At 30.3% G+C, this 17,204-nt stretch overlaps 5 protein-coding genes across 6 annotated transcripts; 3 read left to right on the top strand and 2 right to left on the bottom strand.

Annotated features, from left to right (window-relative positions):
- Positions 1-283: 283 nt before the first annotated feature.
- LOC130901484 (uncharacterized) lies at positions 284-2,900 on the top strand. The gene is made up of 3 exons (XM_057812915.1): positions 284-359; positions 2,161-2,404; positions 2,463-2,900. The coding sequence occupies exons 1-3, from the start codon at positions 321-323 to the stop codon at positions 2,525-2,527; spliced, it is 348 nt and encodes a 115-aa protein (XP_057668898.1). The 5' UTR covers positions 284-320; the 3' UTR covers positions 2,528-2,900.
- A 1,981-nt stretch (positions 2,901-4,881) lies between these two features.
- LOC130901767 (alpha-tocopherol transfer protein-like) lies at positions 4,882-9,638 on the top strand. 2 transcript variants are annotated; one of them, XM_057813354.1, is made up of 7 exons: positions 4,882-4,960; positions 8,349-8,471; positions 8,595-8,754; positions 8,811-9,063; positions 9,121-9,231; positions 9,293-9,395; positions 9,455-9,638. In XM_057813354.1, exons 2-7 carry the CDS (start codon positions 8,351-8,353, stop codon positions 9,604-9,606), a joined length of 900 nt encoding a protein of 299 aa, XP_057669337.1. In that variant the 5' UTR covers positions 4,882-4,960; positions 8,349-8,350; the 3' UTR covers positions 9,607-9,638. The 2 variants fall into 2 exon arrangements, with proteins under 2 accessions (XP_057669337.1, XP_057669336.1); XM_057813353.1 differs by lacking the exon at positions 4,882-4,960 and adding an exon at positions 8,065-8,121.
- LOC130901766 (uncharacterized) lies at positions 5,720-7,965 on the bottom strand. The gene is made up of 4 exons (XM_057813352.1): positions 7,235-7,965; positions 6,650-6,870; positions 6,265-6,592; positions 5,720-6,001 (listed from the first exon to the last, which is right to left on the bottom strand). The coding sequence occupies exons 1-4, from the start codon at positions 7,611-7,613 to the stop codon at positions 5,760-5,762; spliced, it is 1,170 nt and encodes a 389-aa protein (XP_057669335.1). The 5' UTR covers positions 7,614-7,965; the 3' UTR covers positions 5,720-5,759.
- Positions 9,639-11,501: 1,863 nt separating the features above from the next.
- LOC130901765 (polygalacturonase-like) lies at positions 11,502-13,932 on the bottom strand. Its single transcript, XM_057813351.1, has 4 exons — positions 13,385-13,932; positions 12,797-13,020; positions 12,412-12,739; positions 11,502-11,791 (listed from the first exon to the last, which is right to left on the bottom strand). Exons 1-4 carry the CDS (start codon positions 13,695-13,697, stop codon positions 11,547-11,549), a joined length of 1,110 nt encoding a protein of 369 aa, XP_057669334.1. The 5' UTR covers positions 13,698-13,932; the 3' UTR covers positions 11,502-11,546.
- Positions 13,933-14,180: 248 nt separating this feature from the next.
- Positions 14,181-15,067, top strand: LOC130901768 (uncharacterized). Its single transcript, XM_057813355.1, has 2 exons — positions 14,181-14,517; positions 14,781-15,067. The coding sequence occupies exons 1-2, from the start codon at positions 14,304-14,306 to the stop codon at positions 15,020-15,022; spliced, it is 456 nt and encodes a 151-aa protein (XP_057669338.1). The 5' UTR covers positions 14,181-14,303; the 3' UTR covers positions 15,023-15,067.
- Positions 15,068-17,204: the final 2,137 nt, after the last annotated feature.

Here is a 17,204-nt window from a genome sequence, read left to right as displayed (position 1 = left end):
TTATGATGTGCCTGTAAAGGGAAAGTGTTTTATGTGCCTATAGAGGGAATGTGTTGTACTTAGTGTTCATTATTCAATTAGCATAAATACAGTAGGTTAATAATAATAAATAAAATTATTATAATAACTTAATAACAAGGTCGGTATGGATAAAATCAAATAATTATATTTACCCACAAAAAATTCTACCAAATGTGTCATATTCCATTTCCGGTTAATTTAACACTTCCGACTAGCATTTATTTTCATAAATAATACAAATCGTGTTAGTTATAAACAAACAAACAGTTGAAAAGATCTTATATGTTATCAATTTAACAATGCAATTTCTTTTACTATTTCCAATTGTGCTTTATTTAGTAAGTATCCTTCACTATATTGATACCAATATCACTTATCCAATTCTAAATCACTATTGTTATTAAAAAACTTTAAATTTCGGGGCTTACCAACCCCGCACTTATTTAGACAACCAGCATTACAGATCTGTAATATTAGTTGCAACAATACAATATCTTTTTAGAAAATTTCCCTGTTTATTCGGTGTACACCCAAAATAATTAGAATTTATTACATCTAACTGGCACTTATTTCCATAAATATTACATATTTGTAGCAATAAACAGATAAACAGCAACAAAACATAATTTTTGTTTTCAATTTAACAATGAAATTCCTTTTATAATTCTTAATTTTGTTTTAATTAGAGAGGAACCTCCACTATATTGTTATCAATATTAAGTTGAAAAAATAAATTCATTTCCAAATCATTATCAATATTAAATAAGTGAAAAATTAGAAATTACAAACAATTTTTTTATAGTGTACATGAATAGCCAGTCTTACTAACCCTGTAGTAATTTAGGCAACCAGCATAGCAGTCGTGTATAATTAGTTGGATACTAATTACTAAATAAATATTTCCCTGTATAGTGTGTGTGTATGAAAACTATTAGAATTTATTGCATCCAACTAGCACTTATTTCCATAAATAACACATATTTCGAGTAATAAACAAACAAACAGTTGAAAAATATAATTTTTGTTAACAATTTCACAATCAAACTTATTCTATCATTCTCAATTGTGTATTATTTAGTAAGTATCCATCACTATATTGATATCAATATTACTTAAAAAAGAATAAATCCATTTCTAAATCATCAATAATCTTCAACAAGTTAAAAATTCGAATATATATAAAAAAAGTTTTTGTTATCAATTACAACTCCTTTTACCATTTTCAATTTTGTTTTATTTAGTGAGGATCCTTCACTATATTGATACCAATATTATCTAAAAAGGTAAATAAAGTCATTTTTAAATCATTATCAATGTTAAATCAGTGAAAAATTAGAAATTATAAACAATTTTTTATAGTGTATATAAACAACGTATACAAGCCCCACAGTCATTTAGGCAACAAGCATTACAGTTGTGTATTATTAGTTGCAGCTATTCGATATTAATTTAGTAAATTTCCCTGCATAGTTGGTGTACTTCCAAAATTATTAGATTATTATATCCAACTAACACTCCTTGTATTATTCTCAATCGTATTTAATTGAGTAAATATCTTTCACTATTTTGATATCAATATTAGTCAAGATTAATAAATCCATTTTTAAATCATCAATAATATTAGAAAAGTTAAAAATTCGAATTATATAGACATGCTTACCTACCCCGCAATCATTAAGGCAACCAGCACTACAGTTACATGTATAATTAGTTATAGTTTTTTGTTTTTGTTTTAATATATTTTAGTAGTGTATCCTCCATTATATGAATATCACTACAAAAAATTCTATTGGTGAATTGCTGTAATTATTTAAAAAAACAAACTTAAATTATGAAAAATACTTTTAGAGTGAACGTAGACAACCAGTCTTACGAACCTCATAGCTATATAGGCAACCAACATTACAGTTATGTCTATAAATAGTGGCAGCTGTTTCATATTGTTTTAATATATTTTGGTATATCTTGGTTTATAAATACTTAAAAAAGAATAACTCCCTTGGCGAATTTATAATTATCAAAAAAAATCTAAATGATGAACAATACTTTTAGAGTACGCATAGACAATCAATCTTATGGCCGTATAGTCAAGCGTATAATTAAATACATATTATTCGAAATTGCTTCATTATTTTTCAGTGCATGGTGGCTGTACATCCACACCTATTAGGTGTAGGTGGAATGCAACTGCAACAAAGAGAAATGAGCCAATCTAACCAAATGGAAAATGCACTCGGGGTCAATTTAACGCTTGGCTTAAGCACAAATTCGTACTCTCGTTCGAGTAGAATGAATAGTGAACGAATGAAGAGAATAAAACGAGCTGTTTATATTAATAAAGCAAAAAGTTGTTTCATAATTGTTCAAATACCGAGCATCAAAAGTATGTTATTAGTATCAACTCTTTATATGATATGAGAAAAGTTGGATTTCTTTTTTAGTGACTACAGTGGCTTCGACAACTACTGCTGATATAGATCCAAGAGTAAATAATACTCAAGCTTGAGTCAAATATAGTATTATTTTAGTAGTAATGATGAATAAAGGGTTGAAATGTTTTTTTGCATTTAGTATCAAAATGAGTACTTTATTATTCATAATAAAATTTTCATTCTTTTAAATCTAAGACAGTTTTGATAATTTATACGGTTCCAGAAACTGTTATTTTCAAAATTGGAAACTGGAAACTTCCAACTCTATACTAAATATTATTTTGATAGTTTCCTTTACATTTATAGTTGATGGTATTATGTACTATTATAATAATATACTAACAAGTTATATTATAGTAAATAATTTATAAATAAAACATATTGTCTAGTGAAATGAATGCGTGATGTAGAAGGCTATTTATCTCAAATAAAATAATAAAAAAGATATTTTCTATTCATATTTTATTGAATGATCGAATGATTAACATAAAAATGAAATAATTATTATAAAAATATCGAAAAGGAAAGTTTGATAACAAGAAATAGTCAATAAAGGCCACTTATGTATAAAAAAAGAAGAAGAAATAGAGTGAATAACTGAAATGTCAATAACCGCGATTACAACCAATTATCTGGTAACGTTAAGCTTCAACGTGTGTTGGTCTGTTACCAATAACAGCTGATGGTTGGTGTCCAAGAAGAACAAGAGGTCAATTTCTTGGTCTACATAGAAGGCCAACCTAAAAAATATTATCAGAAAGCAATGTAAATAATTTGAGTTGGAATGAATACTTAAAAACGATAAAAATCCAAAGATAATCTTTATATCAATTTCAAGTATTTTTATTTAGTGGGTGATTTGTTTTAAAAGTGGTTTGTTTATAGAATAAATACTTAAATTTTACATTTAGGTTATCGCTATTTACCTACCAAGTAGCGAATACATAAAAAATTCATATTTTATTCACGCACTTTTAAATTTGTGATACACTTAAAGTATTTATTATACAGGGATATTCAAAATAAAGACGAATCTTAGTTTTAAAATTACCATTAATGCAGTTAAAAGAATGAAAAAACACGTAACTAGATTTATGCATTTCCTTTTTATTTTTCTTGTAAATTAGAAAGAATATTCACTATTTTATAATAATTTGGATCAAACAAAAATGTATATTATAATTTGATGGAAATAAGCAAAAAATTCATCGTAATTTCTATAATATGGAAATTATTGTTCAATTTTATTTAATAATATAATTTATTTAAAAATTAACCTCGCTACGGCATATTAAAATTTTATGTAAAAATATTAAGTGCAATTGGTACATTCCTTTGATATTGATTCTCAACAAGGTATAATACTAAAGAGGAATTGGAAAAAAGTCATCTAAATATTTCAAATACAATAAGTCTGATTTAAAAATACATCAAATTATTTTTAACAAAACACGTTTTAAAAAGTATTTTAGTTTATATTAAAATCATAGAATAAATGATTTTCCGAAAATTCCCGAACCAATACCGAATTACGTCACGATGTTAATTTCAACCCGCCATTACGTATGTGATAATAAGTTTTCGTTTATTAGTCATAAGGTTCGTTCCAACCTCAATCAAGACCGTCTCTGAAACGATTCACAAATCTAAGTCGGTTGGAACGCAGAACAGAATCGTATAACGGTAACCGCCCGGTTGGAACACGTAATCTCTATTGCGCAGAATCGTCACCGTACGAAGGACGGTTTTTTGATGGGCTTGAACAAACCTTCCAAGAACGCTCCCGACTAGCAGGTTGGAACAAACCTATAATTTTTCTTTTGCAAATGATCTTATTCATTTCAAATTGAGCTGATATTAACTGCTGTCCATTTACATTCAAGTGGACTGAGGCACTTAGTTATGATCTTATACTCGAATAATCACGTTACTGTTCATTGAATAAAGTGAGTTAATATTCTCAATAAGATTATATACATCAATGAATGTTTTCAATACTTTAATATCGTGTACTAATTTGCTTATTTTGATGACAAAATCAGACAAATTGTTGTCCTCAAACTTACTTTCTCAAAACTCGCTAAACCACAGGGTCTCAAGCTTGTGCAGATTGCGGGTAAAAATTCAATTTGGTCTCACTTGCGAGACTGAAAAAGAACGTGCCTTGAACTGAGTTGCGATATAAGATATTTGTTTTGTCCTATTGTATAGTAATATTATTAGAAAAATGGTTTAAAGCAGTTTGTGTAGTCAATATTAAGAACAGTATTAATTTAATACTTGACCTTGAACTAACATCGTGTATAATTAGATTTTAGAAACGGGTATTTCGTACATTATTGTATATTCATTGAATTTGATACTTACTATTTTCAATTTGAGGTTGATTATTATTAAAACGTGACATTATTTTCTCATTAAAAGTTGATGTTGGGAGAGAAGCAATAACTATTATTAATTTACGTGATTGCGTGCAACAAAAAAAAAATTGTTATATAACATTCAAGGTAAAAGACTATTTAAGAACTCATATAAATAAATCAATTAATTCATCCTGATTTGTATACGTAATTTTTTTGGGACAAGGTACCAATTAGGAAATTAATATTACGTTAATTATGGCGAAGGCGCTCTATTTCAAGAGTATTTCCAATTAAGAACTTTAAAAATAATGATGTTCACTACTTTATCGACAGAATCCTTTATATCATATATGTAATACTTCTATATATGGACAGGAAAGAATGTCCTACTATTAAGATAACGACAATATACTATTTTATCTCTCGTTCCATATACTTCGTACAGGTTGCGCATGCTTGAGAATGCGCAGAACCGGGCTGGAACCTCTGTCTCTCTTATTCGGAACAGTTTCCAGTTGTTTTACTTCTACAGAAGTATTATATATATGAATTATATATATATGTAGGGATTTCATGGTTTTCTAGGGTTTTTTGTTTTCGTATAACGCCGGGTATATGGAAAATACTTTAAACAAAGAAATTGGTTCGCAAATGATGACAAAATATTGAATTCTAAACGTGAGATTGATAATAAAAAAATGAAAATACTGAATATTGTCGTTGTTATTAAGTTAAAGTAGCAGTAAACCGTGTTTATAAATGGTCTAAGTTCTAAAGAGAACTCGTGGTCGTGTCGTGGTTCATGTATGGCGGTGGGGTGGAGTAGAGCAATAATTGTTATTTGTCTTATCGGGGGAGTAAGATTGACTCAATCTTAAAGGGCTAATAATAAAAATGCGTATGTATATTGAAATTTCGTTTTTATTGATTGAAAAAATCAAATTTAACACGAAAATCCAGCAGGAACGTAGTTGCAAGAATTCGGGGTACCGCCGCCGGTTAAATTGATGTTGGAAAAGGTCCAGTCGTGACATTTCGCTCCGCATTTAATGTAAATTTGTCTAGCCCCATCTGCTACTGTACCATAAATCTGAGACATTTTCAAATTTTTCACTTCTATGTTGTTATTGAGGTGACCCGCGTTACCATAATCCATTTCGACGAATATACCTTGTTGACGAACCCCTAAAACCAACAAAAATCGTTTTTTTTTTATTAGAAAACAGTCATATTTGTTGTTTCATAACGAAGTTACTATTATCCATTCCACCAAAAGTTAGTGATTCATACAATTTATTATTATTGTTGATTCCACCAAAAGTTATAGTTTTGATTTAGAAATTCCGAAATTATTTATGTTGATTCCACCAAAAGTTTTTATTTAAATTTATTCCCAAGTCCCGTCGTTCTGATTTGATTTATCAGTAGGTATAGAAAATGATATTTACCTACGAGTTTAACATTTTGGAAAGAGATGTCGCTAATTTCACCTGGTCCTCCTTTAGCCATGGCGATAATTTGTACACCCGTAAGCCCGCCTTCCATGAGGCAATTATGGAAACTGATGTTCTTGGTGGTGTTTTCTTCGTAATTATCCTCGGCGAAACCTGCCGTAGCGCAAATACCGTTCGAATTAACGCAGTGGATGTTAGTGAATACCATGTTGGAACCTTGGTTGACGTATAAACATTGGTCCTGATTATGGATGAAAACGTTGTTGATACGTACGTTTGATGACCAAGATATACCAATACCGTCGGTGTTTCTGCCGACATGCTGAAATGTTAAAATTTTTCATTTCGCGCCTTCAAATTTGGCGACCAAATAACTCACCGCCGACCCGCTATCTCCTTCCGAACAATCAGCTTTAAATCCATCTATCGATAGATCTGTGGCTTTAACTATTGAAAGACAGAACAAAGGGCAATTTTTCAAATTGATGTTTTTGAAAACCGCATGGTTTACGTCATGTATTTGGAAAAGTTTTGGTTTTTTAACACCAGACCCACCTTGACCGTCCCAATATTTTTCACCTTGACCATGTATGAGAGAACCTGTAGAAAATATTGAAAATTTTACTTCTAATGCCATGAGATCCAAAATAAAAAAAAATATTTTTAAAAAAATATATTCAAAGATATTATTTTGAAATACATAACAAAATCTGGTTCAAAGTATGACAAAGGACCTATTTCATACAATCCCCCTCATAGTTTTTTTCAGTTGAAGAATGAATGTGACAAAGTGAGGAAACATGATTATTATTTCATCACCCCTCGTAGGGTGGGTTACATTGCGACAAAATGGTTAGTTTTTGTTTATAAAGAAGTAAATAAAAAACATTCTAAACACTCTATGATAAAAAAATTCATAGTTAAATAATATAAGCAATAAATTAAAAAAATATCACTTACCTACCTGATTCGCCGAAAACATTTATATTGTTTCCTGATATAGTCATCAAAGTTATATCATTATAACCAACTTCGAAGGTGGTAGTACCTTTGAAAGCAAGTATTGCACCATCTTTCAATTTCAAATCTAGGGTTTTACCGCTCGGTACTACGAGACTATCAATAACAATACTCGTACATTTGCTAAGTGCATTAGCTACTTGGGAGTACTGAGTTATATAACAATCGTTAGTTAAATTTGAAACTTGTGATATAATTTCGGTGCTGGACACGAAAATTGTGCAACAAAGAAAAATTAGAGATTTGAAAACAATCATTTTGAAAAGAAAATTGTTTGAATTTGTTTTTTTACGATTGGAAACGTTATTTTTATACAAGGACATGAGTGCACTTCATGTTTATCACATACTTTTGCATAAATATTGACGAAATTCGTTGATCAAATTATCAATTCATTATAATATGAAATCTAAAAGTACCTATACTACAAAAACAACTTGTTTTGCGTTAGGATAGTCCAAATTATTCTACATTTTTCCCAAATTTATAAAACAAAACATTTTTCATTCGATATAAAAAATTGAATCTCATAGATTTAACTTGTTTCTTCTAGTTGCTGGTTCTGTACACAAAATAAAGAACAATTCTTGTTATTAATGAAAACATCTTCAAATATATAATAAATGAATCACTAACATCATATCTAGATCATTACTACAATTTATACACATTTATTCTTTAATTATTTCTTTAATGGATGCGTGTCATGCAATAATAAATGTTTACATTAAATTACCAATTTTACGTATCAAAACAATACAAAATATAAATTTTGTTCATTTGTTAAATACATTTCAACTACGAAGCAACCAGTTTGACGAGAACATAATAGTAAGATTTTCAGAACTATTTTTTTTGAGACTTAAACATTGTATTAATATTCTTATATTCGAATAATTTAAATATATTATTATTTAAAAAAAACTATAATTTTTGTTACATATATTATAAAAATATTTTATTCTTCTATCTCGATATTCAAGAATGGCCTTTTCTGCACGAGTAAATTAATTCAACTGTTCTCTTATGAATAATATTTCTTGTAAAATTTCATACAGATATGTCTTACAAGGAAATAAAAGTCGAAGAATTGTACAATAAAGATGATAAATTGAAAAAAGAAGATGTTAAAGGTTTGATGGAATGGTTAGAGAAACAACCTCATTTACCAAATGTCTCTGGTTAGTGTAATTATTCTATGATGATCATTTTAACTACACACTCTAATTTTTCTATGGTATTTACAATTAGACAACTAATCTTCTCTTCCTATTAGGTATGCAATATACAATACTTGTTTTTAGAATTGCAAGTAGCTATATTTTTACATAGTTGTTATTATGGTATTGAAGCTACCAAAAATTCCATAGATACGTATTTCACAGTAAAGACGATATGTGGTGATATCTTTGGTTCAAAGAATCCGAAATCTGACGAGGCTTTACAATTAGCTCTCAATACGTTGTAGGTTATCTTCATATTTTATTGTACATTATAGTTATGGTTCGTTTTAATTTCAGATTAGTTTATCCTCTTCCTAAACTAACAGACACTGGTGATTTAGTGGTGCTATGTAGTTTAATTGACACGAATCCGGATAATTACGTAGTTGCATCTCAATTTAATCTATTCGATTTGGCAACCGTGGTGTATACTCTTCAAAATGGCCCCCCTCAAGGGGTACAAATCGTAGTAGATATGAAGGGAATTGTATTTGCTCATTTTTTGAAATTGAATCCAATTGTTATTAAAAAATTTTTGTATTATTTACAGGTGAATATATTTTGCAATCAGAATTTAACAGAAACATTAGTTATGGATTTATTTTAGGAAGGTATGCCGATAAGATTGAAAAGCCTCCAATTTATTAATATCGTTTCTTTTATGGATAAAATTTTAGCTTTAATTAAACCGTTTATGAAAAAAGAACTAATTGACTCGGTAAGCGGTAATCAGTGTTGCCTATACGACATTACAACCAACGTCATTTTCTCTATTTCAGTTATATTTACACACTAATACTGAATCCATATTCAAACAAATACCGAAAGATGTTTTTCCACAAGAATACGGAGGATCTTGTGAATCTATAAAAATTTTACAAGGTATTATTTGAATTTTCAATTTTTTTTAAATCCTATCAAATCAATTTTTCATGTTTTAGAAAAAACTAAATGTCAAATGAACGACAATGCGGAATTAATAGTGTTTTTAACAAACCAAGTCGTCGATGAATCTAAAAGGCATGGTAAACCCAAAAACGCTAATGAAATATTTGGAGTAGAAGGAAGTTTCAAAAAATTACAAGTTGATTAAATTTTTTGTTTTAAATATATTTGTGAATGATACCTCGTATATTAAGTAATTATTATACATCAATATTCGTAAACTAAGAGTTAATCCGATCCTGATCTGATTGATCGGAAAGTGATCCGGATCTCGTCACCGTCTTTTGAAAACTGAACGAACATGATTATAATCAATGATAGGACTTTTCATATGCGGTCAACTGACGTGTGGTAGTGCTAGTTCGTTTTTTTTGGTTAATTTTAAAGAATCTTAATAAGTGCTGTTGAATCACTAATAATTTCTCAATATTAATCATTTAAACACAACGTACAAATTAAGGCACGTAACGGAAAAGTATTTTGTAAATTTTAAATTTTCCACGGAAAACCGATTGCTCTGCTTTATGAATCATATGATACATGATCCATCTGATTCGGAATCATAATTATCAAATAGCTGTGATTATGTATCACTTATCATTGATTGATAACTTATTACAGTGAAACTTTTCGGTCGACAATAATTTATTTCTTTTTAATAACCCGAGTGCAACAAAGATAAACTACTAGAGAATCATACCAGAATCAATTAAACAAACAACTGAACTATAAAATAACGACAGATAAAAAATTCATATCCAATGTTTTTATTTACAGTATTATAAAAATAGTTGTATATTTGTTTACAAAATAATGTAAACAAATTTATGATAAAAACTTTGGTTGTATCAGAATATATACTCTATGCTATATTCCTAGGCGATAGTCAATGAAAGATTTAGTAATATGGTAGGTGAAATTAGAAGAAACGTTTGATAAAACTTTCATCACAAAGGTACATATAATCTATTTTTATATCGATAAATTTGAAATTAAATTATCAAATATAAGGATAAGTCAAGGACACGTGCTATCTAAAACTTATCCTCATTCTAGTAGTAATATACGTTATCTAACAGCAATGACAACCCAACCCGCATTATTCGCTTTCAAGGGTTTCATTTTTTTTTTGTTTGTGATAATTTTAAATGGGGTATATCAAAAGAATTGCTCATATATTTGATTTTTGGCGATATATGAACAAAAATTATAGTTTGATAGTGTTCTGTACAACTACTGGGTTGATAAAAAATTGAATCACTATTTTCCTTTATATATATATATATTATTATATATGTATATATATATATATATATATATATATATATATATATATATATATATATATATATATATATATTATAATTTGTAAAGAAGTCTTTGCCAGCTATATTATAAGTAGTTTTTTATTGGAAACTTGGTAAGGAAACACCAAAGTGGACTAACTTCAATATATTTTCCGAGCTTTTGAATATTTAAGTATTCATTGTCTGGGACTGAAATTATGGTTAAATACAATATAAGAAATATGTATAAATGTATAACAATAATAAAATTTTACTTACAATGATTAATTAAGATTTCCGGTGATTTTGATATTATTAAAACTTGTAAAATTTTTTATCTAACCTATGAAAATTCAACGTTATTCATAATCTAACCAATTGATTAAAAATCCTATAGTAACCAGAATCAATATTTCTATTAAAGTCAATTTGAATATTGAATTTTGAATTCCATGATGTTGAAAATTTTTACAAGCTTCAATAATATCAAAGTCACTGGAAATCTTAATTAATTATTGTAAGTAAAATTTTATTATCGTTATACATTTATACATATTTCTTATATTGTATTTGACCATAATTTCAGTCCCAGACGATGAATACATAAGTATTCGAAAGCTCAGAAAATATATTGAAGTTAGTCCATTTTGGTGTTTCCTTGGAACGTTACCAATAAAAACTACTTTCTTTATTAACTGATCCATTTATACAGGAATATTAATAGAGAATATTGTACAGGGTTGATAATAAAAATGCCTTTAGTATAAGGAAATTTCGTTTTTATTGATTGAAAAAATCAAATTTAACACGAGAACCCAGCAGGTACGTAGTTACAAGAATTCGGAGTACCACCGCCACTAACATTGATGTTGGAAAATATCCAGTCGTGACATTTCGCTCCGCATTTAATGTAAATTGCTCTAGCGCCATTTCCTTGTACGGTACCGTAAATTTGGGACATTTTCAAATTTTTCACTTCTATGTTGTTATTTATGTGACCCGTGTTACCAGAATCCATTTCTACGAATATACCTTGTTGACGAACCCCTGAAATAAATAGACAATTTCCAAAGTAGCTTTTGACGATTTCACCAAAATTTAATTCATTCCAGTTATTTGTGTCGATTCCACCAAAAATAAATGTTTCAATTAATTCACCTTGAATTTATTTTTGTCAATTCCACCAAAAATTAGTTTTTCAATCAATTTATCCTGAAGTTACTTTCGTTGATTTCACCGAAAATCAGTGTTTTTATTAACTCACCCCAAAGTTATTTTTAATGCTTCCACCAAAAATAATATTTCTATTAATTTTTCCGAAGTTGACGTGTCGATTCTTTAAAAAATAAATATTCTAAGTAATTTACCATTAAGTTATTTTTGTCTATTCCACCAAAAATCAATGTTTTAATCAATTTATCTCAAAAATGTTTCGCTGATTTCGCCCAAAACTAATGTTTTTATTAATGCACCCCAAAATTATTTTTGTCGATTCCACCAAAAACTAATATTCCTATCAAGTTATACTTGTTGATTCCACCAAAAGTTTTTTTTCTCAAGTGTAATTTGTATGATTTGATTTAATAATTTTGATTTGGTTCAGTATTAACCAAGTTAGAGTTTTTCCGGTATATAAAAATCCAATTTTTTTTCGAAAAAATACTTACCTACGAGTTTAACGTTTTGGAAAGTGATGTCGCTAATTTCACCCAGTCCAGCATTCCACTTGGCGAGAATCTGTACGCCCGTGAGCCCGCCTTCCATGACGCAATTATGGAAAGTGATGTTCTTGGTAGTGTTTTCCTCGTAACTAGTCTGGCTGTAACCTGCCGTAGCGCAAATACCGTTCGAATTAACGCAGTGGATGTTAGTGAATAGCATATTGGAACCTTGGTTGACGTATAAACATTGGTCCTGATTATGGATGAAAACGTTGTTGATATATAAGTTCGTACACCAAGCTATACCAATACCGTCGGTGTTTCTACCAACATGCTGAAATGTTAAAATTTTTCATTTCACGCCTTCAAATTTGGCGACCAAATAACTCACCGCCGACCCGCTATCTCCTTCCGAACAATCAGCTTTGAAACCATCTATTGTTACATAGTTACTTTTCAATATGGTGGTACAAAACATGGGACAATTTTTCAAATTTATGTTTTTGAAAACCCCGTTGTTTACATCTTGAATTAGGAAAAGTTTGGGCTTAGTAACCCCACCAGACCCACCTTGACCATCCCAATATTTTTCACCCTGACCGTGTATGAGAGAACCTGTAGATAATATTCGAAATATTCAGATGACGCAACCAACAATAAATAAAAGCAAAAGAATGTTTTGTTTTTTCAACTATATTTCCGTATCATCTCGGCTTGGGACAAAAAGATCAAAATTTCAGGTATTACAAATTGGATTGATTAACTTTTTGTCCGTTTTTTGAACTGAATTTCGGTAAGAAACGTAAGTATTTTAAGGAGGGGCTACTTCTAGAAGATGGTGGCTTGGTTGAAAAAAAAATGGTTGTTCACGATTAGTTTTCTGCTGGGAATAGAGGAAAAAGTATTTTTCAAACTCTGTGTATAAAAATTTAGTTATATTCAATTAATATAAGCAATAAATTAAAAAAAAATCACTTACCTGATTCGCCGAAAACATTAATATTGTTTCCTGATATAGTCATTAAATATACATCATTATAACCAACTTCGAAGGTAGTAGTACCTTTGAAAGCAAGTATTGCACCATCTTTCAATTTCAAATCTAGGGTTTTACCGCTCGGTACTACGAGACTATCAATAACAATACTCGTACATTTGCTAAGTGCATTAGCTACTTGGGAGTACTGAGTTATATAACAATCGTTAGTTAAATTTGAAACTTGTGATATAATTTCGGTGCTGGATACAAAAATTGTACAGCAAAGAAAAATTAGAGATTTGAAAACAATCATTTTGATTATTAAATTTGTTTATTTTCAATTGCAAACGTTCTTTTTTATACAGGAATATAAGTGCACTTCACTTTTATCACATACTTTTGAGTAAATATTGACGAAATACTTTGATCAAATCATCAATTCATTTTAGTTGGTAATTTATAAGTACTTGCACCAAAAAAACAACTTATTATAAATTATAGTACTAGAATTTACTATACATTTATCACAAAAGTTATCAAATAAACTTTATTTTAAACACAGTTGATTCTCGTAAATATACGATTGTCGTCGTAAATAATCGTGAACAACCATTATTGTGCCGTACCCCTCTTCAACCAAGCCACAATATTCTATAGGTAGCCACCTCCTTAAAATACTTACGTTTCTTATCTAAATTCAATTCAAAAACTGGACAAAAAGTTAATCAATCCCATTTGTAACACCTGAAATTTTGAAAAATATCGGGATGGTCAAGCTGGGACTGGTGGGGTTACTAAGCCTAAACTTTTTCTAATTCAAGATGTTAACCACGGGGTTTTCAAAAACAGAAATTAGCTGCATAGCTTGGTGTACGAACTTATATATCAACAATGTTTATACGTTAACCAAGGTTCCAACATGGTATTCACTAACATCCACTGCGTTAATTCGAACGGTATTTGCGCTACGGCAGGTTTCGCCACGGATAGTTACGAAGAAAACACCACCAAGAACATCAGTTTCCATAATTGCCTCATGGAAGGCGGGCTTACGGGTGTACAAATTATCGCCATGGCTAATGGAGGGCCTGGTGAAATTAGCGACATCTCTTTCCAAAATGTTAAACTCGTAGGTAAATATAATTTTCTATACCTACTGATAAATCAAATCAGAACGACGGGACTTGGGAATAAATTTAAATAAAAACTTTTGGTGGAATCAACATAAATAATTTCGGAATTTCTAAATCAAAACTATAACTTTTGGTGGAATCAACAATAATAATAAATTGTATGAATCACTAACTTTTGGTGGAATGGATAATAGTAACTTCGTTATGAAACAACAAATATGACTTTTTTCTAATAAAAAAAAAACGATTTTTGTTGGTTTTAGGGGTTCGTCAACAAGGTATATTCGTCGAAATGGATTATGGTAACGCGGGTCACCTCAATAACAACATAGAAGTGAAAAATTTGAAAATGTCTCAGATTTATGGTACAGTAGCAGATGGGGCTAGACAAATTTACATTAAATGCGGAGCGAAATGTCACGACTGGACCTTTTCCAACATCAATTTAACCGGCGGCGGTACCCCGAATTCTTGTAACTACGTTCCTGCTGGATTTTCGTGTTAAATTTGATTTTTTCAATCAATAAAAACGAAATTTCATTATACAAAACGCATTTTTATTATCAACCCTTAACTCCAACCAAATGCCATAAATGAACCACGAGTTTTCTCAAGTTGAGAGAAAAACATGTTGAGAAATCTCTATATTTGTCTTAGGGCACAAAAATTTCTCTAATTCTTTGACCAATGACGTATAGTCAAGATCAACAATTTTTTTTTATTTCTTCTTCTAGTTGCTAGACTTCGTCTCGTCGATTTAAAGTAGGCAGTTATCTGCAAAAATTTTCAAAACCAATTACAAAGTTGTCGGTTCTCGATATAAAAATAGGAATAATTTTAGTTACTAAATAAAACATTTTGTCTCATATTGAAGACGTATTTAAGCATATAATTATTAAAATAAATAAGTCATCAACACTATAATTAGCTTTGTTCGCTAGTACGAATCCGAATCAGTTTAAGAACTGATCACTCACGCATTCTCAAAATCGTTCGCGGATAGTTCAGAATTTTTAGAATCCGTTTCGTGTTCGCAAAACGATTTAATTATTGATTACAATCGATTATAGTTAGAGATTGCTCATCAACATCCTGAATAAGTTCATAATAGCTTTGTTCGTGATAGGTACCGAATGTATTCAGAATATCTTCTGGACGTTTCAAATGCGCATGCTTCATTTGGAATATTATGTTCTGAAAATACATTCCTTTACGAAACGATTTATGAACATCTAAAATTATAATTTGAATTCAAAACTAGCTAGGAAAACAAAATGTTTATAATTAACTTGCTGTTGTGACTGTCATCGTGAAATTAGTAACAATAACAAGATAATACCGCGCCTGCGTAGTTGGTAGTGACTTCTTTATTACTTCACTTTTTTTCAAGTTATCTAACCTTGCGTCAGATATAAAAAAACTACTGTCAATAAAGTCAGTATTCATCCAATTTCACTGTTCACTATCGATCAATTCGCACAGTTCAAAGAGGAACAGAAGAAGCTACTAGATATGGTGATTCAAGCTGCTATTTCTGGTGATGATCCTCGTCGTTCAGGTCAGTTCAATCAGTCAGTCAGTCGAAGTACAAGTAGAATACCAAGGAAAGTGTTCCACGGAAGAACTCTACGTGGTTCCAGAGGAATTCGACGCTCTTCTCGGTCGAACCTAGATCCGCCATTTGCGAATCAACTTCAACGACCTTGAAAAATACAAGTCTTCGCATGGACAGATTTTTCAAGTCGAGCACGTCGACACCATCGAAGATCTTGCTGTAATGTACCCACAAGTTTTCGATGAACGTATTTGCTGTGTTCCTGACGTCAAGGTATCGCTGCACTTACGGGAAAACGCCAAGCCAATATTTTTCAAGTCACGAGAGGTACCCTATGCCCTAAGAGAAAAAGTGGAGAAAGAATTGGATGCCCTAGAAGCTCAAGCTTTGGTGGTGATACCAAATGTACGACTTGTGTTGATTAGAAAATGGCCGTCAACCAACAACTTGTCAATTCGAATTACCCCATTCGCCGAGTTGAGGACGTACTGAACAGTCTCAAAGCCTACTTGCACGCTCAAGTCGATGATGAATCAAGTCGCATTCAAACGATTTCAACCCATAGAGGAAACAACCTCATGAAACGTCCGAGTTCCTAGCGAATTCAACCGTACAGTTGATCAAATTCTAAAAGGCCTACCCAATACTATATCGTATTTTGATGACATTGTGTGCATTGGCTCCCCCAAAGAAGAGTGCATTAAAATCCTTGAACTCTGCCTCCAGGACTTACAAAAATTAGATCTGAATTTAAGCAAATAAAAATGCACACTATTCCAGGAAAAAATCGAATACCTTGGGTACGTTGTTGAACACAACAAGATTTTTAAAAGCCTTGAAAAGGTTAGGTTAGGTTAAGTTAGGTCTTCACTTTTTTCTCAAGTTATCTAACCTTGTGTCAGATATAAAAAACTACTGTCAATAAAGTCATTGTTGTGTTCGTCTACACCTTAATACTGGCCGAAGGTTTATTCTTGATATTTATAAGTGTAAAATCAACAGCCACGTTTTTAAAATACAATTACGTAGAAAACCATAGAGGTTATTTCGTGGCAAATAAAACAAAAAGGATGAATGCACATGCGCTAGATTAAAAGTCCTTACCCATGTCCGAGGATACATTGGACGTATT

The sequence above is a fragment of the Diorhabda carinulata genome, chromosome X (assembly GCF_026250575.1).
Source record: "Diorhabda carinulata isolate Delta chromosome X, icDioCari1.1, whole genome shotgun sequence".
NCBI lineage: Eukaryota > Metazoa > Arthropoda > Insecta > Coleoptera > Chrysomelidae > Diorhabda > Diorhabda carinulata.
Note: the sequence above shows the minus strand (reverse complement) of the source record. Positions and strands in the feature narration are given on the sequence as shown.

Excerpts from the sequence above, each read along its gene's own strand:
- LOC130901484 (XM_057812915.1), top strand. The coding sequence starts at position 321 with ATGCAATTTCTTTTACTATTTCCAATTGTGCTTTATTTA. Across the intron at positions 360-2,160 it reads TTCCAATTGTGCTTTATTTA|TGCATGGTGGCTGTACATCC; the intron begins GTAAGTATCCTT and ends ATTATTTTTCAG. Across the intron at positions 2,405-2,462 it reads TCAAATACCGAGCATCAAAA|TGACTACAGTGGCTTCGACA; the intron begins GTATGTTATTAG and ends TTTCTTTTTTAG.
- LOC130901766 (XM_057813352.1), bottom strand. The coding sequence starts at position 7,613 with ATGTCCTTGTATAAAAATAACGTTTCCAATCGTAAAAAAACAAATTCA. Across the intron at positions 6,871-7,234 it reads AAATGTTTTCGGCGAATCAG|GTTCTCTCATACATGGTCAA; the intron begins GTAGGTAAGTGA and ends TATTTTCTACAG. Across the intron at positions 6,002-6,264 it reads CCAAAATGTTAAACTCGTAG|GGGTTCGTCAACAAGGTATA; the intron begins GTAAATATCATT and ends TGTTGGTTTTAG.
- LOC130901767 (XM_057813354.1), top strand. The coding sequence starts at position 8,351 with ATGTCTTACAAGGAAATAAAAGTCGAAGAATTGTACAATAAAGATGAT. Across the intron at positions 8,472-8,594 it reads TCATTTACCAAATGTCTCTG|AATTGCAAGTAGCTATATTT; the intron begins GTTAGTGTAATT and ends ACTTGTTTTTAG. Across the intron at positions 9,064-9,120 it reads AATTTTTGTATTATTTACAG|GAAGGTATGCCGATAAGATT; the intron begins GTGAATATATTT and ends GATTTATTTTAG.
- LOC130901765 (XM_057813351.1), bottom strand. The coding sequence starts at position 13,697 with ATGATTGTTTTCAAATCTCTAATTTTTCTTTGCTGTACAATTTTTGTA. Across the intron at positions 12,740-12,796 it reads AAGGAGATAGCGGGTCGGCG|CATGTTGGTAGAAACACCGA; the intron begins GTGAGTTATTTG and ends TTAACATTTCAG. Across the intron at positions 11,792-12,411 it reads CCAAAACGTTAAACTCGTAG|GGGTTCGTCAACAAGGTATA; the intron begins GTAAGTATTTTT and ends TATTTATTTCAG.
- LOC130901768 (XM_057813355.1), top strand. The coding sequence starts at position 14,304 with ATGGTATTCACTAACATCCACTGCGTTAATTCGAACGGTATTTGCGCT. Across the intron at positions 14,518-14,780 it reads CCAAAATGTTAAACTCGTAG|GGGTTCGTCAACAAGGTATA; the intron begins GTAAATATAATT and ends TGTTGGTTTTAG.